Genomic DNA, 16,555 nt, shown 5'->3' with positions numbered 1-16,555 from the left:
GCTCTCAGTTTCCGAAACATACCCTTCTGCCTTGGAGTCGACTCGAGCTGTCTGGGAGTCGACTCGGCTCTCAGAGACAATAATTTGGTCTTCTGTCTTTTTGGGATCGCGCTGTCTCGGAGTCGACTCGCGCATTGCGGGAGTCGACTCGAATCTCAGAGTCCGAAAACTGCTCTCTGACTTTTGCCTTGTGAACCACTGAGAGTCGATTCTCGCTTTCTTTGGAGTCGACCTGCCAACCATCGGAGTCGACTCGGCTCTCAGAGTCCAAAATAGCTTCTCTGTGTTTCTGCCTTGTTACTCCCTGGAGTCGACTCGTACTATCCAGGAGTCGACTCGAGGACTATTCTTTTGGATTTTCCTTTGAATTTGCTCTTCCAACTTGAGTCCTTTGAACTTGAAACTTGGGCCAATGAAGTGTAACTTTCTTCCAACTTTTCTTGAGAGCTTTGGAGGCCTTCTTGTGTTCTTCCAACTTGCTATGTTCCTTGCAAAATAAATATCTTTCTCCTTGCAGCACAAACATTAGTATTTATACTTCAAGGTTTTTGTGATCATCAAAATCAATCTTTAAATCAATCTTTGGGTCATCAGGATTCCACAAGGTCGGGGGAGTCTAGGTACGGAAACTATCCACATCCACACCATCTGACCCTACCACTCATCACTCTCCTAGCCCTGACCATGACCAGGAGCACTATACAGATCTTCCCACTTTTCCTTCCACCTCTGGTCCTACCCATACTGAGCCCTCCACCTCCACTGCCCCACCTTCTCAGCAGCAACCTCTGGAGGTTCGGATATCTTCTGAGTAGCTCCGAGAGTTGCGGCAGGAGATAGTGAGGGAGCTGAGGGATGACCTGCTGAGGGAGCTCCGAGGTCCTCAGACTGCTCCCTCCACCGAGGTAGTTCCCTCCTTGGCAGCCATGACAGAGATGACTGCGCACCTGAAGGAGGAAATATCCAATGTGCGAAGCCTAGTTCAAGCTCAATACTGGAACATGAATAACGTCAAGGACGACACGAAGAAGATGCGAGACGGCATCCGACATGAGCTAGGCAGTCAGAGTCAGGATGCAAAGCGGTTAGCCAGTGCATTGATCTCCAAGTTGGACACCCTCCAGGAGAGTGTGACCGAGCTTACCACGATCCAGACTAGGGCCATCTCGGAGATCATAGTTCAGCTAGGGAATGTTCAAGAGGGGCTCAGCTTGGTCTTGAAACACACAAGACTAGGTTCAGGAGCCTCATCCTCCAAGAAATCCTAGTGTAGCTTTGTTTTTTACTTTATGATGTATTTGTTTTTACACTTGTATGATGTATTTACAGTTGTACTCAAATTAGCATCAATACAATGAGTAGACATTTTCTTTCAAAACCGTGCAATTTGAATTCTAATACTTTTCTGTATTCTGTGCCTTTTTGCTATGATGACAAAAAGGGGGAGAAAATATGATGAATCAAAATGTAAAGGGAATCACAAAAAAAATTCTTAAAGCAAAATGTAATTTGTTCTAAGTGGATTCGATACCTCGAGGCTCATTATCTCTCTGTTGGGGCTCCTCAAGGAGTGATCTCCAGAATCTATTCAAAGGATATTCGGAGATTAGTTGAATCATACTCAAGAACAAATTGTCAGATTTTTTTCCTCTGAAAGTAAGAATTTAAGCTAGAAAGATTCAAGACATTAAAAGAAAATTCAGAAAATCTAAACAAAATTGAATGCATATGTTGAGGGAGAGAATCTGATATCTTAAGAATGCAAATTCATTTAACACATATAAGCCAAACAATTGATTGCATGATATGAAGGCTCATATAATTCCAAATGAAAGGGGGAGCTTTAATTTCAGGATTTACTGATTCATACCTTTCAATTGTGGATAGATTAAAATAACTAGACATTTGAATTCATTTCAAAATTTTATTCTGAATCATCTTTTTAGATGGGTATTTCTCTCATCAAATACTCAATGTTTTGTCATTATCAAAAAGGGGGAGATTGTGGAGTGATTGATAATACCCCAATTTGATTTTGATGAGACCAAAGCATTTGAGTATATTTTATGTTATACTAATGAATTCAATCCAGTATCTCAGGCAAAATTTGTGAGAATCTTCTTTTGAGTGCATGTGGAAATCAGCTTAAGTCAAAGGCTGAAACTCGAGTCGACTCCGGAGGATTTCGAGTCGACTCCAAGTGTTTCAGATGTTCTGGCACAGGCTCGAGTCGACTTCGGCACACTGCGAGTCGACTCCGACTAAGAACAGACAGCAGGACAGAAAGATGAATCTCAGACCCTATCACCGAGTCAACTCCTGAAGAATTCGAGTCGACTCTGATGATTACCGAGTCGACTCCCGATAGTTTCGAGTCGACTCCAAGGAGTAACTGACAAAAAGACAGAGAAGTGGTTTCTGGACCCTATTACCGAGTCGACTCCAGAAGAATTCGAGTCGACTCCAACGGTTGAGGAGTCGACTCCTAAACAAGCAAGAGTCGACTCTCAGAGGAAAGCAAGACTAAAAGTCAGAGAACCAACTTCGGGCTCTGAGAGCTGAGTCGACTCCAAAACGATCCGAGTCGACTCCGAGGCAGTTCAACTCCAAAGACAGAAGATCAGTTTTTCGGTCTCTGAGAGCCGAGTCGACTTCAATAGAATCCGAGTCGACTCGAGGGAGTAAACCTGAAAGAAAGATCTCTGGAATCCTGAGAACGAGTCGTCTCCAAAAGGCCGAGTCATCTCCGGATACTGGCGAGTCGACTCCAAGTTTGGCCGAGTCAACTCCAGAACGGGACAGCACTTTAATTCAAATCCTGAACAGTGGGCGAGTCGTCTCCAGTAAAGCATGAGTCGACTCCAGCAACAGCCGAGTCGACTCCAGATCGAGCGAGTCGACTCCAATCCCAACGGACACATTGTCAAGAGTTGCAGATTGTGCAGAACTGCCCTAAATTGGTGTCTAACGGCTAGTTTTCAAAGTGGACTGCTTAAATAGCCAGAGTGAACAGTAATAGACATCAAGAGAGAGATTCCATTTAAAGAAAAAGTGATTTTCACCTACCAAAGTCTCTCAAGAGTAAATACAAGAAAAAGAAGGAAGAAGCAAATTGAAGTCCATCCTACAAACTCCTTCCTTCACATTCAAGGCTCTCCTTCTGACATCAAGTCTTTAGCGCATTCAAAGAGGAGACTCTAAAGTCGAGAAGCCCCTTTTTCCACTTCCAAAATCTGTTTGAGGGCTTCTAACTTCACTCTTTTCATATTGTTTAATATTTGCTTATTAAGAAGCTTTCCGTGTAATTTTCCCAAACTATTTTCTTACTTGATTCAATCAGGGGATTGAATCAAGGGTTGTAAGGTTGGTTGGTGAGCCGAGGGTAAAACCAACGGTGTAAGAGTTCGATTGTGATCCCGAGAAAACAATCGGGTAGTTTTAGTCGGTGAGCTTGTGAAAACCGATCGAGTTCGTTGTGATCTCGTAAAACAACAAGTTGGGTTGTGAACTTGTAAAACAACCGGCTGTAATCCGAGGGATCATAGCGAACTCCCAAGTGAAGCTTGGGGAGTAGACGTAGGAGCAAGGGTTAGCTCCGAACCACTATAAAACCTCTTGTGTTTGTGATTGGTTCATTGTCTCTTCCATCCCCTTCATTCACTACATCTAGTAAACTAATTAATCCGCTTGCAATAAAGTTTAATTAGTTACTCGTTAAGTATTTATTTGTAATAAGTACTTAAAACCCAATTCACCCCCCTCTTGGGTTGTTTTCTTGGGCAACATGTGTATCCTTTTACCTTTATCTCAGATCCTCCTTCAAAGACCAAAAACATATCCTTAGTTCTTCTCAAGTACTCAAGAATATTTTTCACAGCTATCCAGTGCTCTTCGCCTGAATTCGACAGATATCTGTCGGTTTGTCTTATCAACATAGATCGATTCTAAGATGTATCAAATTAAATCCAGTGATTTCTATGAATAAATATTATAGTAAGATAAAACTATTTTTGATTTGTATTCTCGACAACCTAACGTGACCTAAAAAATAACTGTATCCTCTCCTCCCCTCTTAGTTTTTTTCTTCCCCCCCCCCCCCCCCCCCCCCCCCCGCGCCCCTCTCGGTTTTTTTCTTTTCTTCCCCACCGTCCCCCCCACCTCATTCTGCGTGTTTCGATTGCTAGTAGAAAGAAGGTAGCAAAATAAAGCACCAAATAGAAAGTGAACAATATTAATTAAGTTGCGGACCGATTTTGGCTATGTGGGTTCTATGTTCGGTTACTAGGTGGCGGCATCTCGACTTATGTAATATAAATAAAGTTTTAGCATATAAAGTTGAATATGAATAGGTCATATTATCATATTTTTTATTCTAAAGTTAGACTATATACTTTATATTAATTTCTAATAAAAATAAATTTAAAATAAATAATAAGCTATCTAAATTAAAGATTCAAATTATTAAACATCATCTACAAATTAAAATTCATATATTTTGGTAATATGTAACTACGTACACACCAACTCAATATAAAATTGAACAATATCATTATACTAGCATGGTCAAGTAATATATATAATACATCATATAAATTGAAAATCTACAATGTAAGATCAAGGACATACTTAAACCCATTCTCTAAGTTTTCATGAACATATCATAATAAAATATAATATTATGCCATTAAAAATGGCTATTTTGATAGATTCATGATAATTAAGTTAGAGATTACCATAACACATTTTAATTTCTTGATGGTTTTATCATATGGGTAATGATTTGAATCTTTAATTGAAATAATCTATCATTAATTTTGAATTATTGACTCTTTTTTAAAGAGTTATCATAAAGTGTACATTTAATTCTTTAAATCATATCATAATTTACAGAACTTGCAAAACGTTCTTCGCGACGAATGGAATGCATTGTACAATATGAGCACTGAAAACTCATACATATATTACCAATATAAATCAAGAAATCTTAAAACAATCTTGATTATTACACAATAGAAAGCCCACAATCTAAACAGGGCACTCATCCCAAAAACCGCAGAAGATTAACAAAGTACTGCAAAATAGAGTAATAGACCAGCAGATTAAATCACACTCAAAGCACATTACCGGTTCAAGTCCACTGGGTAAAATGCACACCTAAACAGGATTATAACTTCCACTCCGTGCTCTAAAAACACATACTAGATTATTTCATATATATTAATCTTTATTATTAGAACTTAATAATATCTAAAACCTTAAAACTAAAACTCCATCTCATCAAACAGAACATGGAAGCCATAGACCCAAAGCACTACTCTTATTTACTCCGAGACCGCGGTCTTCTCCTCCGTCTCCTCAGCCTTCACCTCCTCCACCGCTGGCGGTGCTGCCTCTTCGACAGCCTTGGGCTCCTCCATGGTCGGCTCTTCGACGACCGGTTCGGCAGGCTTCTCGGGCTCGGGAGCTGGGGCCTCCGGTTCTGCCTTTGGCTTGGGTTCTTCTTTCGGCTCCGTAGCCACTGGTTCAGTCTCGGCTGGTGCCTCGACCGCAGGCTCTTCGACAGGCTTCTTCTCCTCGGGCTCTACTGGTGGTGCTTCTGGGGCGGCCTCCTCTGGTGCTACGGCTGGGGCTTCTTCCTTGGACTCTTCGACGGCCGGGGCGGCGGGCTCGGCCTCGGCTACTGGTTCAGCGGGCGGTGCGGGAGCAGATTTGGCTTCTACCGGGGCGGCCGGCGCTTCTGCCGGGGCCTCAATAACCGGAGTTGATTCCACCTGCACGTCCAAAACCGCCACCTTTGTAATAACCGGGAATCAAAGAACTTTACGCTACTTAGGTTGGAAAATGTGGAGCAACATAGACCGGCTTGACCTATACTTGTTAGGCCCAAAAGTGGATTGAGCTAGTTGGACTTGAAAGAGTCTTGATTTCTTATCTGTAATCCCTTGTTGTAGTGATCTGGATCCAAATAAATCGGACCTCCCTGTGAATTGATATCTAAAAAACGGCTTAAATCTAGCCCAACCTACATCTAAACCTTCATATATAGTATGGGACTAGAGATGATCGAAGTTGTTTTAGTATACAGTCCGAACCAGTCTGAATATTCAATCCACCCAACCGATATTGAGTTCTGGATTGAAATATATATAGGTCAGGGTCGGCTTGGGCATGAGTACATTGTTCTATGTGAAAATTTATGGGTTAAGTGGATTTTTATTGGTCTTTATAACCTAGACATCCCTCTCCTGCTGCACCTCTAATGATTAGTGGGATGTGCTTGGGTCTGTTGCTAAAGTGTTTGTACTAAAAAATAGTGATGACCAGCGATCTCCCATGCACCCCACTACAAAGAAAGTGCATCCCTATAATTATTTATTGTAGGTCCGCTGAGGATTTACATAAAAAATATTTATTTCATGATAATCAAAATTACTTTTATATTTGGTCGTAAATATTAGTCTATGTGAGGGCCTGTTCTGTATAAGATGGTAAGAAAAAGTCAAATCAGGTTTATTTCTGGAGCCACAAAAATTGATCTTCTACCATTATGAGCTTGCCTCACGTTTGATGCTGGCTGGTGAACTTAAAACCAAATAAGATCGCAAAGAAAATATAATATTAAAATTATTTAAAATAAGATGAATTTTTTTTTGTAAAAATATAAAAATAGAATGCTTATTTAACTGCAACAATATTAAAAAATAAAAAAGTCGGACAAAAAACTGCAAGAATGATAGACTAGTAGGTAGTTTTAAAATAACTAATTAATATGGAGTGCAAGTGGATGTTGTTGATTAAAGAATTTGGACCACACCGCATATAGGTCAACATGGTAAAGCCTGGCCTTACACTTATTTCCAGATCTCCGGCCTAAACCTTGCAATCTTAGGAGCTTGATCTGAACCTGAATCCATTAGATCTATCAATGAACTAATTAGAGTTGAGGCTCTTCAGATCTAAACGGCGCCGACCAGATTTGGATGCCAACTGAATCCAAGTAGATCCCTTTGAGATCTGAGTTCTGACTAGCCTCCAGATAATCTAAACCACGATCAACATGACTGGTTCCTATATTTCCACACTAAAGATAGTTTTGAACTGGGAAGAACTGAAAAAACTTATTTCCTCGCTGATTTATTGTCAACTAGCATGTCTCCTTATGTCTCAAAGCCAAGAAGTGACCTAATACAACTTATCACAGATCATTTTGTGAACTATTTACCTTTCGAAAATCTGGAAGCTATATATATGAAACAAGCCATCTGGATCTGGTGGATCTTCCAACTCCTAGGAGGCCAGATCTAAGTCCAGATCTTTATTATCATCTATGTTACCTCGGATATATGGTACCAACTAATTAAGAAGCTGTAACAGAAGAAAAAATTAAAAATCTTCTTATCTAACATAGTATGATCTTCTGAAGTTGATCCAGCAGTCTAGGGACATACTGTTGGCACTTTGTTAACTGGGGAAAGCTTAAATAAGCGGCTCACCTCGACAGTAGACATGGGAGGCTAAAGTCTAGAGAAAATGGAGACAAGAGGAGGAAGTTGGTGATGAGAAGCTCAACAACACAGAGGCTTGATGAAGCCGGAGAAACAAGTGACTGGAGGTAGTGGAAGAGGAAAGCGAGACGGGTGGGATGGTATTGGAGGTTGGGGGAGTCGGTATTTATATCGGACTGCCAGGGCCACTTGGAATCTTTACAGGCAACCAGTCACGTATTTTCAGCTGCAACCCTATTATTTTAATTTATCTGAGAAAAATACATGCATATACCTTTTATTCTTTCTGTTTAGTTTATGTGTTTTGTTGCAGTAAAAGTTGATATGCACACTCCAGTTTTTAATATTGATATATTAAAAGAGTTTTTTTTAGCACTAATTCTATGTAGGATACTGTAGCAATGCAGACTAGTGCCATGCAACACTGGGTAATCGCTATCGAAAGAAAGATAGACGACATTGAACAAAACAGCTATATATATTATATGCCGTGACTGTTTTGATGGTTATCCATCTTTTGATGGCGGTCATCATGTGTTGCAGAATATTTTTTATAATTGTCTTTTTTTCAGATGGTGGCCATCAAGTGTTGCATGTCATTTTTTGATGCAAATAGCACATCGTATAGCAATCCAAGTCTTTTTTTACAAGATTTTATAATATTTTTTCATCAGTATACGTAAGGCTAGAAATAAGAAATATCATGGGAATGCATACTTTTTTTTTTCCCTATTGAACAAATAAGTCCTTCATTATGATTTCTAAATACTCATCATATCATAGCATAGAAAATTTTAAAAAATAAAAAAAATCTTACAATCTATGTAACTTTTTATTTTCTTTTTGTCTATAACTTATACAACATAACATGAAGTACTAAATAATAATGTGAGAGACATTAATAAGAAAGTAACATCAATCAAACTATAGTTAACTTGTATGATACTTTCTAGCTAGGCCCTTCCAAATACATAAGTCATTAATTTTAAATGAAATACTATTAACATAGCACTTTGATCTCCTACATGATAGTTGAGAAACACACTTAACCTTTTATATTACTTTTTACTTAGAAGTACTAATATGTCAACTTTGTTTAATTTTTATTTACTTGTAAATGTCCATGTTGAGTGATACTAAATATATAACAAGGATCTCTCTCTATGTACGTATAGTACGTAGTAGAGTTAGTTATTAAGTAGGTGCCTATACAATATTCCAAATATGGTTGATCATGACCGAACCATCGAGAATCCAATATCCATGATCTAAGTTTTTACATATAATTTATTATTTATAAATTGCTTATGGTTAAAAAATTATGAAATTTGAAAATCCCTAGCATATCCATCTCTTATGCGTATAATTGTAAAAAATAGATAGTTTAAATAATACAACTATATATATATATACACATATTTGGCCATTAAACTCGTAAATAGATTGAAGTATTATATCATATTTAACAGCTTGAATCATAAGCGACGGACTTCTAATTATCCTGTTTGGACCAATATTATTTAAAATACCATGCAGATACTTGTATATGAGCTGTACACATATTTTACATTAACTCTATTGTGTAAATTACTCACATTCATGTGGACTGCTCTATGTCTATATCCAATCTAGTAATTTTCACAAAACATCCCTGAGCGTAGATTACCAGCAATGGAAGGGTGGCAGCATCAGCGTTCCGTAAAAGAAACGGAAATGTGCATCGCGGTGGGCTGTTGTTCACCTCAAGCTCCCATCATTCCATCTTTTCCCACTACCTAGACACTTCTGGCTGTCCACGTGGCACACTTTCACTTGCCAACGTCACAAAGATGGTACTCTCGTGGCTGGAAAGCAGACGCCCGCGGGGCCCACTGGGAAGAAGAACCGGCGAGGGTCGGTGGGCTGGTGGGCCCCAGCGGCTTTCAAGGAGGACACTGTGCTGATGTGGCAGGACATCCCATTCCCCCTTTACTGAAAGCAAGCGTGCGAGACAGCTGGGTTCCGGGCCCCACGCGTCGGAGTCACGCCACGTGAGCTTCCTGCCATATACGTGTCTCGCGGCCCCCGAGGGCTCCCGAGTCCCCTTGAATTGATGATGCGGGCCCCATCGTGCAATTGGTGCACCCATTGTTCCGCCCGCTGATTCCGTCGATTTCTCTTTTGTGACGGTGTCCATCACCGCCACCTCACCGCCACCTCATCACCGTCAAACTAGGTCTAGCCGCCCATTTTAGAATGACAAGATTACTGCACTCTTTTTTCCCCCTCCTTCTCTCCTCCTCCTCTCTCTCTCTCTCTCTCTCACATTATTATTTATTTTATTTATTTATTTATTTATTTTTTGTTTTACCATGGCAGTTCACATAACGGTCGTAAAACTTGTAAAAAAATAAAAAACAGAAAGCAAGATAAACCATAAAAAATATGAGACAAAATCCTGATCTATTTTAGATAAAATGATAAGCTGCATAAGTAACCATCTAATTCTTTGCACTGTTAACTTTTCTGTAAGATTGTTGTACTCTTCGACGACCCATGAAGTCGAGTTTAACCAGAACAAATTCATACTACAGTGTTTTGGTATACTTAATTCGATTTTAAGTAAGAACTTTATCCTCCATTTTAAAAAGAAACTAACAATGATAATTCATATTTTTTTCCATAATTCTTCTCATATAATATTCAAAGCATTTAGACGGAAAGCAATTAAACTGTGACCATTATTTTAAATATCACTATTTCTCTCAAATGGAAAATAAATTTTTTTATCAAGCTTAGTATAAATTTGTCCCATCCGATCTTTCTTTTTTCTTCATATCTACTATTATAATAAAAATTCTTAAACTTAGAAATTATCCATTTATTATCTTATTTTATTATGAATATTTCTACTGATCACTCATTTAATTTAAAATCAGATTACCGATTCAATGTTACAGTGATTGATACAGTATATCAGAGGTAGTTTTCCGGTCACCGAATTCCACATGTGATTTGGGGACTATTTTAAACAGTGATATTGCAGGTCATATCTTGCAATTTTTCATTATAATTTTTAATATTTCCTTCTTGTCTATAAAATTGTAAATTTTTAATCTAGGGCTTGTTCCCCATTTAAGAAAAAAAAATAAATAATAAGAATTATATTTTAATTTATTCTAAAACAATAGTTTTAAACAGCAGTTTTTATCCCCAGTTAGCATTTAAATAGAAAACAGCAAGATTGTAATCGCTATTTGAAATAGCATTATTTACTTTAAAAGAAAAATAAATGCTATTCTTATTTTATTCTTATTAATCCTGGTATAAGTATGTCCTATCTTATAAATATTCTTTTAAAAATTTAAATTCGCTTGAATACACTCTTAAAATTTATATTTATTTTTGTACCCTCTTAAAATACTGTTTTTACACAAATGTTTCTAATATAACAGTTCTTCTGACACCGTTAATAAAAATCATATTTATTTAATTAAAAATAAAATAAAATTTTAAAATTATTTTTTTGTTCTCCATCGCGATCACTTGGAAAATATTTTTTCTTGTACATCTACCTATTAAAAATATTTTAGACATTTTAATTTTAAATTATTAATTTTTTAATAGCGTTAGATGGTACGGATATATATGTAAAAATAAAAATAAAAAATAGCAAAATAAATGCTTTATGAGGATATAAATGTAAATATTAATTTTGAGAGAATATGAATTCAAAATTTGATATTTAAAAAGATATTGATGCAGAAAAAACTCATATAGAAAATATCAAGATTGCAGTCACTATTTGAAATAGCATTATTTACCTCAAATGAAAAATAAATGCTATTCTTATTTTATTCTTTTTAACCTTGGTATAAGTATGTCCTATCTCATATAATTCTTATTATTATGAGCGTAACAAATCTCCATTCTTTAATCGTTAGGGATAGCCATTTATATATGACCAAGAAACTATTCAGTGAGACGGCAGGCAATCTGTAGCATTTAAGTTATTCTTCTTATCTGTAAGGTTCTATTTTTTTTTTTTTTAATTATGGTGATTCCATGCCTCACGCTCTTATTGGTTCTAATCCCAGATAAACCCATCCATCTTCCAAACAAGCCCCTTTCTCGGCGATTTGGCTAAGAGCTAGTGGAGTAGCTTCCAAACAAGCCCCTATAAACGAACAGAAGAGGCCGGTCCAATCAAGGGGCCTACGGTGGTACACCTGATTAAATGCATCCACAGTTCCAAGATGTGACAATTACACTGTGCTTGCTGCGATGCTCTCACCTTTACTTGGTACACGTTGGATGGGAATCAGACGGTTGTGGGATGATTGGAAGATGATGGGGTGGGGATGTGGTCACCGTCCCGTGAGTGGGGGGTCCCCGTCCTTCACTTGGACAGACGCCAGTGTGTCACTGGGTTCCGGACTCTACCGAGTGGTTTTCAGTACAAAGATGGGGAGGAAGGACGTCAGGATTTGGGCTTGTTGACGAGATGTTCACGTGACTCCGACACTGGACAAGAGGGCATCCGAACGTCCGCTGAAGTTTGGTGTCACGACAAACGACAGCGGCTAGCTTCTGGCCCCACCGTGCCTCCCGTTAAAAACTGGAGAGTGATGGCAATTTCTGACCTGATTCATCACCCCTCATCTATAAATGATCTATTTTAAATAGATAGATCAAAGTTGTCATAAATAAATTTGAATCATAGATAGATCAATCCAACTAAACCGTGGATTGAGTTCAGAGTACGATCTTTGATCTATTTTTAACTTATTTTTTATCTGTTTAACTTAATTTAGTATATTTAATAATTAGATCAGTTCATTATCAATTTATTTAATTTGATTTGTTTAACCTATTTAACTTGTTTATATTCATATAGTTCACTAAAAACTTACTTAATTTGTTTAACTTATTTAATTTGATTCGTTCTATTTAATAAAAATATTATGCAGATTGGGTTAAATTACTATTTAATAAATAAATAGGGTTTGGATTTGAATTTTTGATCAGTTTAATAAAAAAATTAAATTTAGATTTATGAAATTTTGATCCGGCCCGATCCAATTACCACCTCTAATTGATCTACATATATCTGGTTGTCAGATAATCTTGAAATAGCGGTAGTGCATTCGATTAATCAAGTAAATTATATTTCTTGGTTAACTCTGCCACTTCCCAGATCAAAAAATTCATCTTGAACTTAAAGATAAAGAGAACTTGAAAGGATATTTTTTGAGAAAGAAATATGAAGGAATAATTAAAATATGAGTTAGCTATACTTATTTCATGCTACGCATGCACCTATAACATATGTGGCGGAGCTGATGGGCGTGATCATGTCAGTGAGAAAGTTATTCAGAAAATGCTGGTAACTATGATCTCCCATTTAGTACATATATGTTTTACTACAAAGTGGCACACTATTTCTCTTTTTAATTATCTTGTAACCAACAATATTGTTGCAATGTATTTAGATAGATGAAGGTATATAACACATTTCAAGATTGGTAGCAATTTTTCGTACTGGACTGGAATGAAGAAATTATGGATGAAAATTTAAACAACTTGTATTATATTAGTAACACTTATATAGTTCACTCTTTTTTGCATTTTTTTGGCCATAATTTTTTCTACTCTCAACTTTTTTGGATTCAGTTGTTTGCAAAGATTCATAACTTCAAAATATATATTTTTAAATTTTTTATCTACTTCTTCCTGCCACTTTTAATAATGTTTGGACCCACTTATTTTTAAGTAAGCTGATTTGTTATCAACCTATCAAAAATGAGGTGTTATGCAAATCACTGTCAGGTGATCTAGATTTATCAACATCTTGATAAATATAAAATATGATATCACTATTTGATATAATTATTTTTTTTAAAAAAAATTTATTAACTTGGTAAGTTGGCACCTCTCATCTCCCTTTATAAATACCCTCGTCCTGCTGTCCCCTTTGAGCCAACGTGACCGTTATGATACATGGAGCACTTAAGCCACCATCCGAAATTTAAAAAATAGGACCCGACTGACCAAAGAAGTTAGATGGCATTAATGGATTGATGATGGCTCATAAGATTTCACCAAAACAATTTGCTCATAGCTCACTGTCTAACTGAGACTGTCTTGGTTACCAAAACTTCTGAAACAAAAGAAAAGAAAAAAAATAATATTATGTTCAAATTAGTATACATCAACTCCTATTCTCTTTTGACTTGAGATATCCCGTATAAGGTTCCAAGCAGCCCAACATGATATGACGTTCCCACATGATGGCCCTAAAAAGGGTGGTGCAATCAATCCATAGGTCCAATTATCCCTGTCATCAAACGGATGTTTCCTGGAATAGGTACTATACCAAGTGATGTCCCAGTCTATTGTGGAAGATTGCCGAGTTCATGGGGACCCCTTCCATCATATATGCTACCCTCCACCATCCCTTGATTTAAGAAGAGAAGATCATAGTGTCGGTGCTTTTAGAAAGTGGCATGCACCTCCACCACCCTTGAAAAGAAAATAACACTTTTAGAATTATTAATTTTTCCTTTTCTCCCATCGCTAATGCTGATGATTCTAGCTATAAATTTAAAACCGATCGTGGGCTGGATCTCATGGCTAAATTTTATTCTTTTTGAATCAAATTTCAGACCGGTCTGTATAAAATTTGACATTTTTTGGATTTATGTCCGGCTCATGATCAGCCTTGGATTTAATGTAGTCGGACTAGATAGGCAGTAGCCCTCGGGACTTGATTGGTGGCCACCTTTTAAACATCCTCGTGGCTTTCATCAGAAACAGGGTTAAAAAAAAAAAACCAGCCCTCCCTGATTTGAGTTGGAGTTCTGAGGCTTGTTTCTTTGGAAGGGAGATCAAGATAGCATGGAGGATTCATTCTATTTAAAGGCAGGAGGACAAAGAGTCCGCATTCTATCGGTTTTGGGACCAAACTTGACTCTCTAATTTGCAATTGCACCACACGTATATCATGCATGCGATGGCCATGATGCAACAAAACTCACGTTATACATGGAACCATGGTTCTTGCAATACATTAATCCCACTATATCACAAGCTCCCATATAATATATGGATGCTTGTGTCACACCCCAAGCCCGAAGCACGATTGACGCCGCATGCCTGCACGGCGGACCGTACAGGCATGCAAGGCTGCTGATCATATCAAAGCAACAACAAATTCCTATTTTTTTAAATCAATAATTGTTTCAAAGCAAACTTGTAAAGTTTTTAAATGCAATATATCAACATAAATCAAATGTTCTAGCTAATCTAACTAAAATTTCAATAATCGAGCAAAATATTTCAAATCTAGCGCATTTCCCAATCACGTGCGATCAAGCTTCTAATTTGAAAAACAGACAAAATATGATAATGAGCTATAATAGCCCAATAAGCAACAAAATACTGTAGAGTGGGGTCAAAGCATGCCAAATATTTAATCAAAATATAAAAAAATGATTGAAAAATAAATCACAAATAACATAATTTTTTTTTCGATACTTATTATCATTTTCACAAAAACTCTGATATCAGAATTCCAATAGCAATAGGCTATAGCCACATAACCTAGTGGCATGGATTATACAAAGTGTCAAAACCACTATTATTAACCACCAATGGCAACAGTGTCCAAAAATCACTATTTTAATCACCAGTGGCAATAATGTCCAAAAATCACATTTCTAATTATCAGTGGCGCGGTATCGAAACTAGTCTCTCACAGATACAAGTCGACAGGGCCAATGAATAATCCCAATTGGCGGAGCCAGAACAGATCATAGTCATACTAAGAATACATACATATATACAAAATAAATTTTTCATAATTTGCCTAGTCACATTTTACAGATTTCATAGCATATAATATAATTTTCAATGACATTTAACATGTTTGACCCATTTCACTAAGTACAAAAACATATCTCAAAATTTAATCAACTAATAATTATTTTACTAGATACTTTGGAAAATACACTTTGAAGCATTAAGTTACTTACTTTTTCTCGTTTAAATCCCACTTCAAACAAACGGGTCAGGTGCACCTGTTTAAGCACTACACACTGTTTCAAAGAAACAACACACTGTATCACAATCTTCAGCAGAAACAGAGTATCGGTCCATGGCATCCACTTGCTGTGAGCTCACTTGGTTGATAAGCCTTCTTAAGGATCCCAATGTTTTACACACAAGGCAGCACTACATATTGTTGCTTATCCGATGTTTCATGAGAGAGCCAAACACATCGAAATTGACTGCCACATTGTGAGAGCCAAGATTCAGTCCGAAATGATTAGAACTTTGCATGTTCCCAGCACTATGCAGCTTGCTGATTTGCTAACTAAAAATCGTGGAGTTGCTAGATTCTATACTTTACTTAGCAAGATGGGTGTTCACAATTTATACACTCCATCTTGAGAGGGAGTGTTAACATTCAGATATTCAGATGTATACTTAGTTTCATAGTCAGTTCATTTAGTTGGTTTAGTTAGTTTGGTCAGTTAGCTTGTCTCAGAATTTATTAAGGTGGTTATTCCTTATATTATTTAGTTAACAATTAGCTCCTTTCAGTTAAAGTTTGTGTATAAACACAAACTGAGTTCATAAATGGAATACATACACTACAGTAAAAGGGAGAAACGCCGACGCTTAATTGCCGACGCTATTTAAAAGCGTCGGTAAATTCTTCTCCCGCGCTAGATTTTACCGACGCTTTTAATGAGCGTGGGTAAAATGAGGGATTAGACGACGCTTTTAAGCGTCGTCGTAGACTCAACCAAAACGACGCTTTAAAGCGTCGTTGTTGATGGCCTAAGACGACGCTTATATGCGTGGTTAAGCCAAACGGTAAAACGACGCTTATAAGCGTCGCCGAAGGCACCTTAAGGCCCACCGTCCCGCAGGCTTGCCCTAGCTACTCCCGAGCCCCCTCTTTCTCCTCCTCTCCGGCGCTAAAGCCACCGAACCCAGCGGCTCCCGAGCCCCTCTTTCCCCCTCTCCGGCGCTAACCCGAACCCAGCGGCTCCCGAGCCCCCTCT

General features: G+C 37.5%; 1 protein-coding gene across 1 annotated transcript; it reads right to left on the bottom strand.

Moving 5' to 3' along the window:
• Positions 1 to 4,929: 4,929 nt before the first annotated feature.
• On the bottom strand, positions 4,930 to 7,685 carry LOC103698253 (cytochrome c1-like). Its single transcript, XM_008780246.3, has 2 exons — positions 7,494 to 7,685; positions 4,930 to 5,771 (listed from the first exon to the last, which is right to left on the bottom strand). The coding sequence occupies exons 1-2, from the start codon at positions 7,506 to 7,508 to the stop codon at positions 5,322 to 5,324; spliced, it is 465 nt and encodes a 154-aa protein (XP_008778468.1). The 5' UTR covers positions 7,509 to 7,685; the 3' UTR covers positions 4,930 to 5,321.
• Between the last annotated feature and the right edge of the window lie 8,870 nt (positions 7,686 to 16,555).

This window comes from Phoenix dactylifera, unplaced genomic scaffold (assembly GCF_009389715.1).
Source record: "Phoenix dactylifera cultivar Barhee BC4 unplaced genomic scaffold, palm_55x_up_171113_PBpolish2nd_filt_p 000590F, whole genome shotgun sequence".
NCBI classification, from domain to species: Eukaryota; Viridiplantae; Streptophyta; class Magnoliopsida; order Arecales; family Arecaceae; genus Phoenix; species Phoenix dactylifera.
This window is presented reverse-complemented; position numbering and strand designations above follow the sequence as displayed.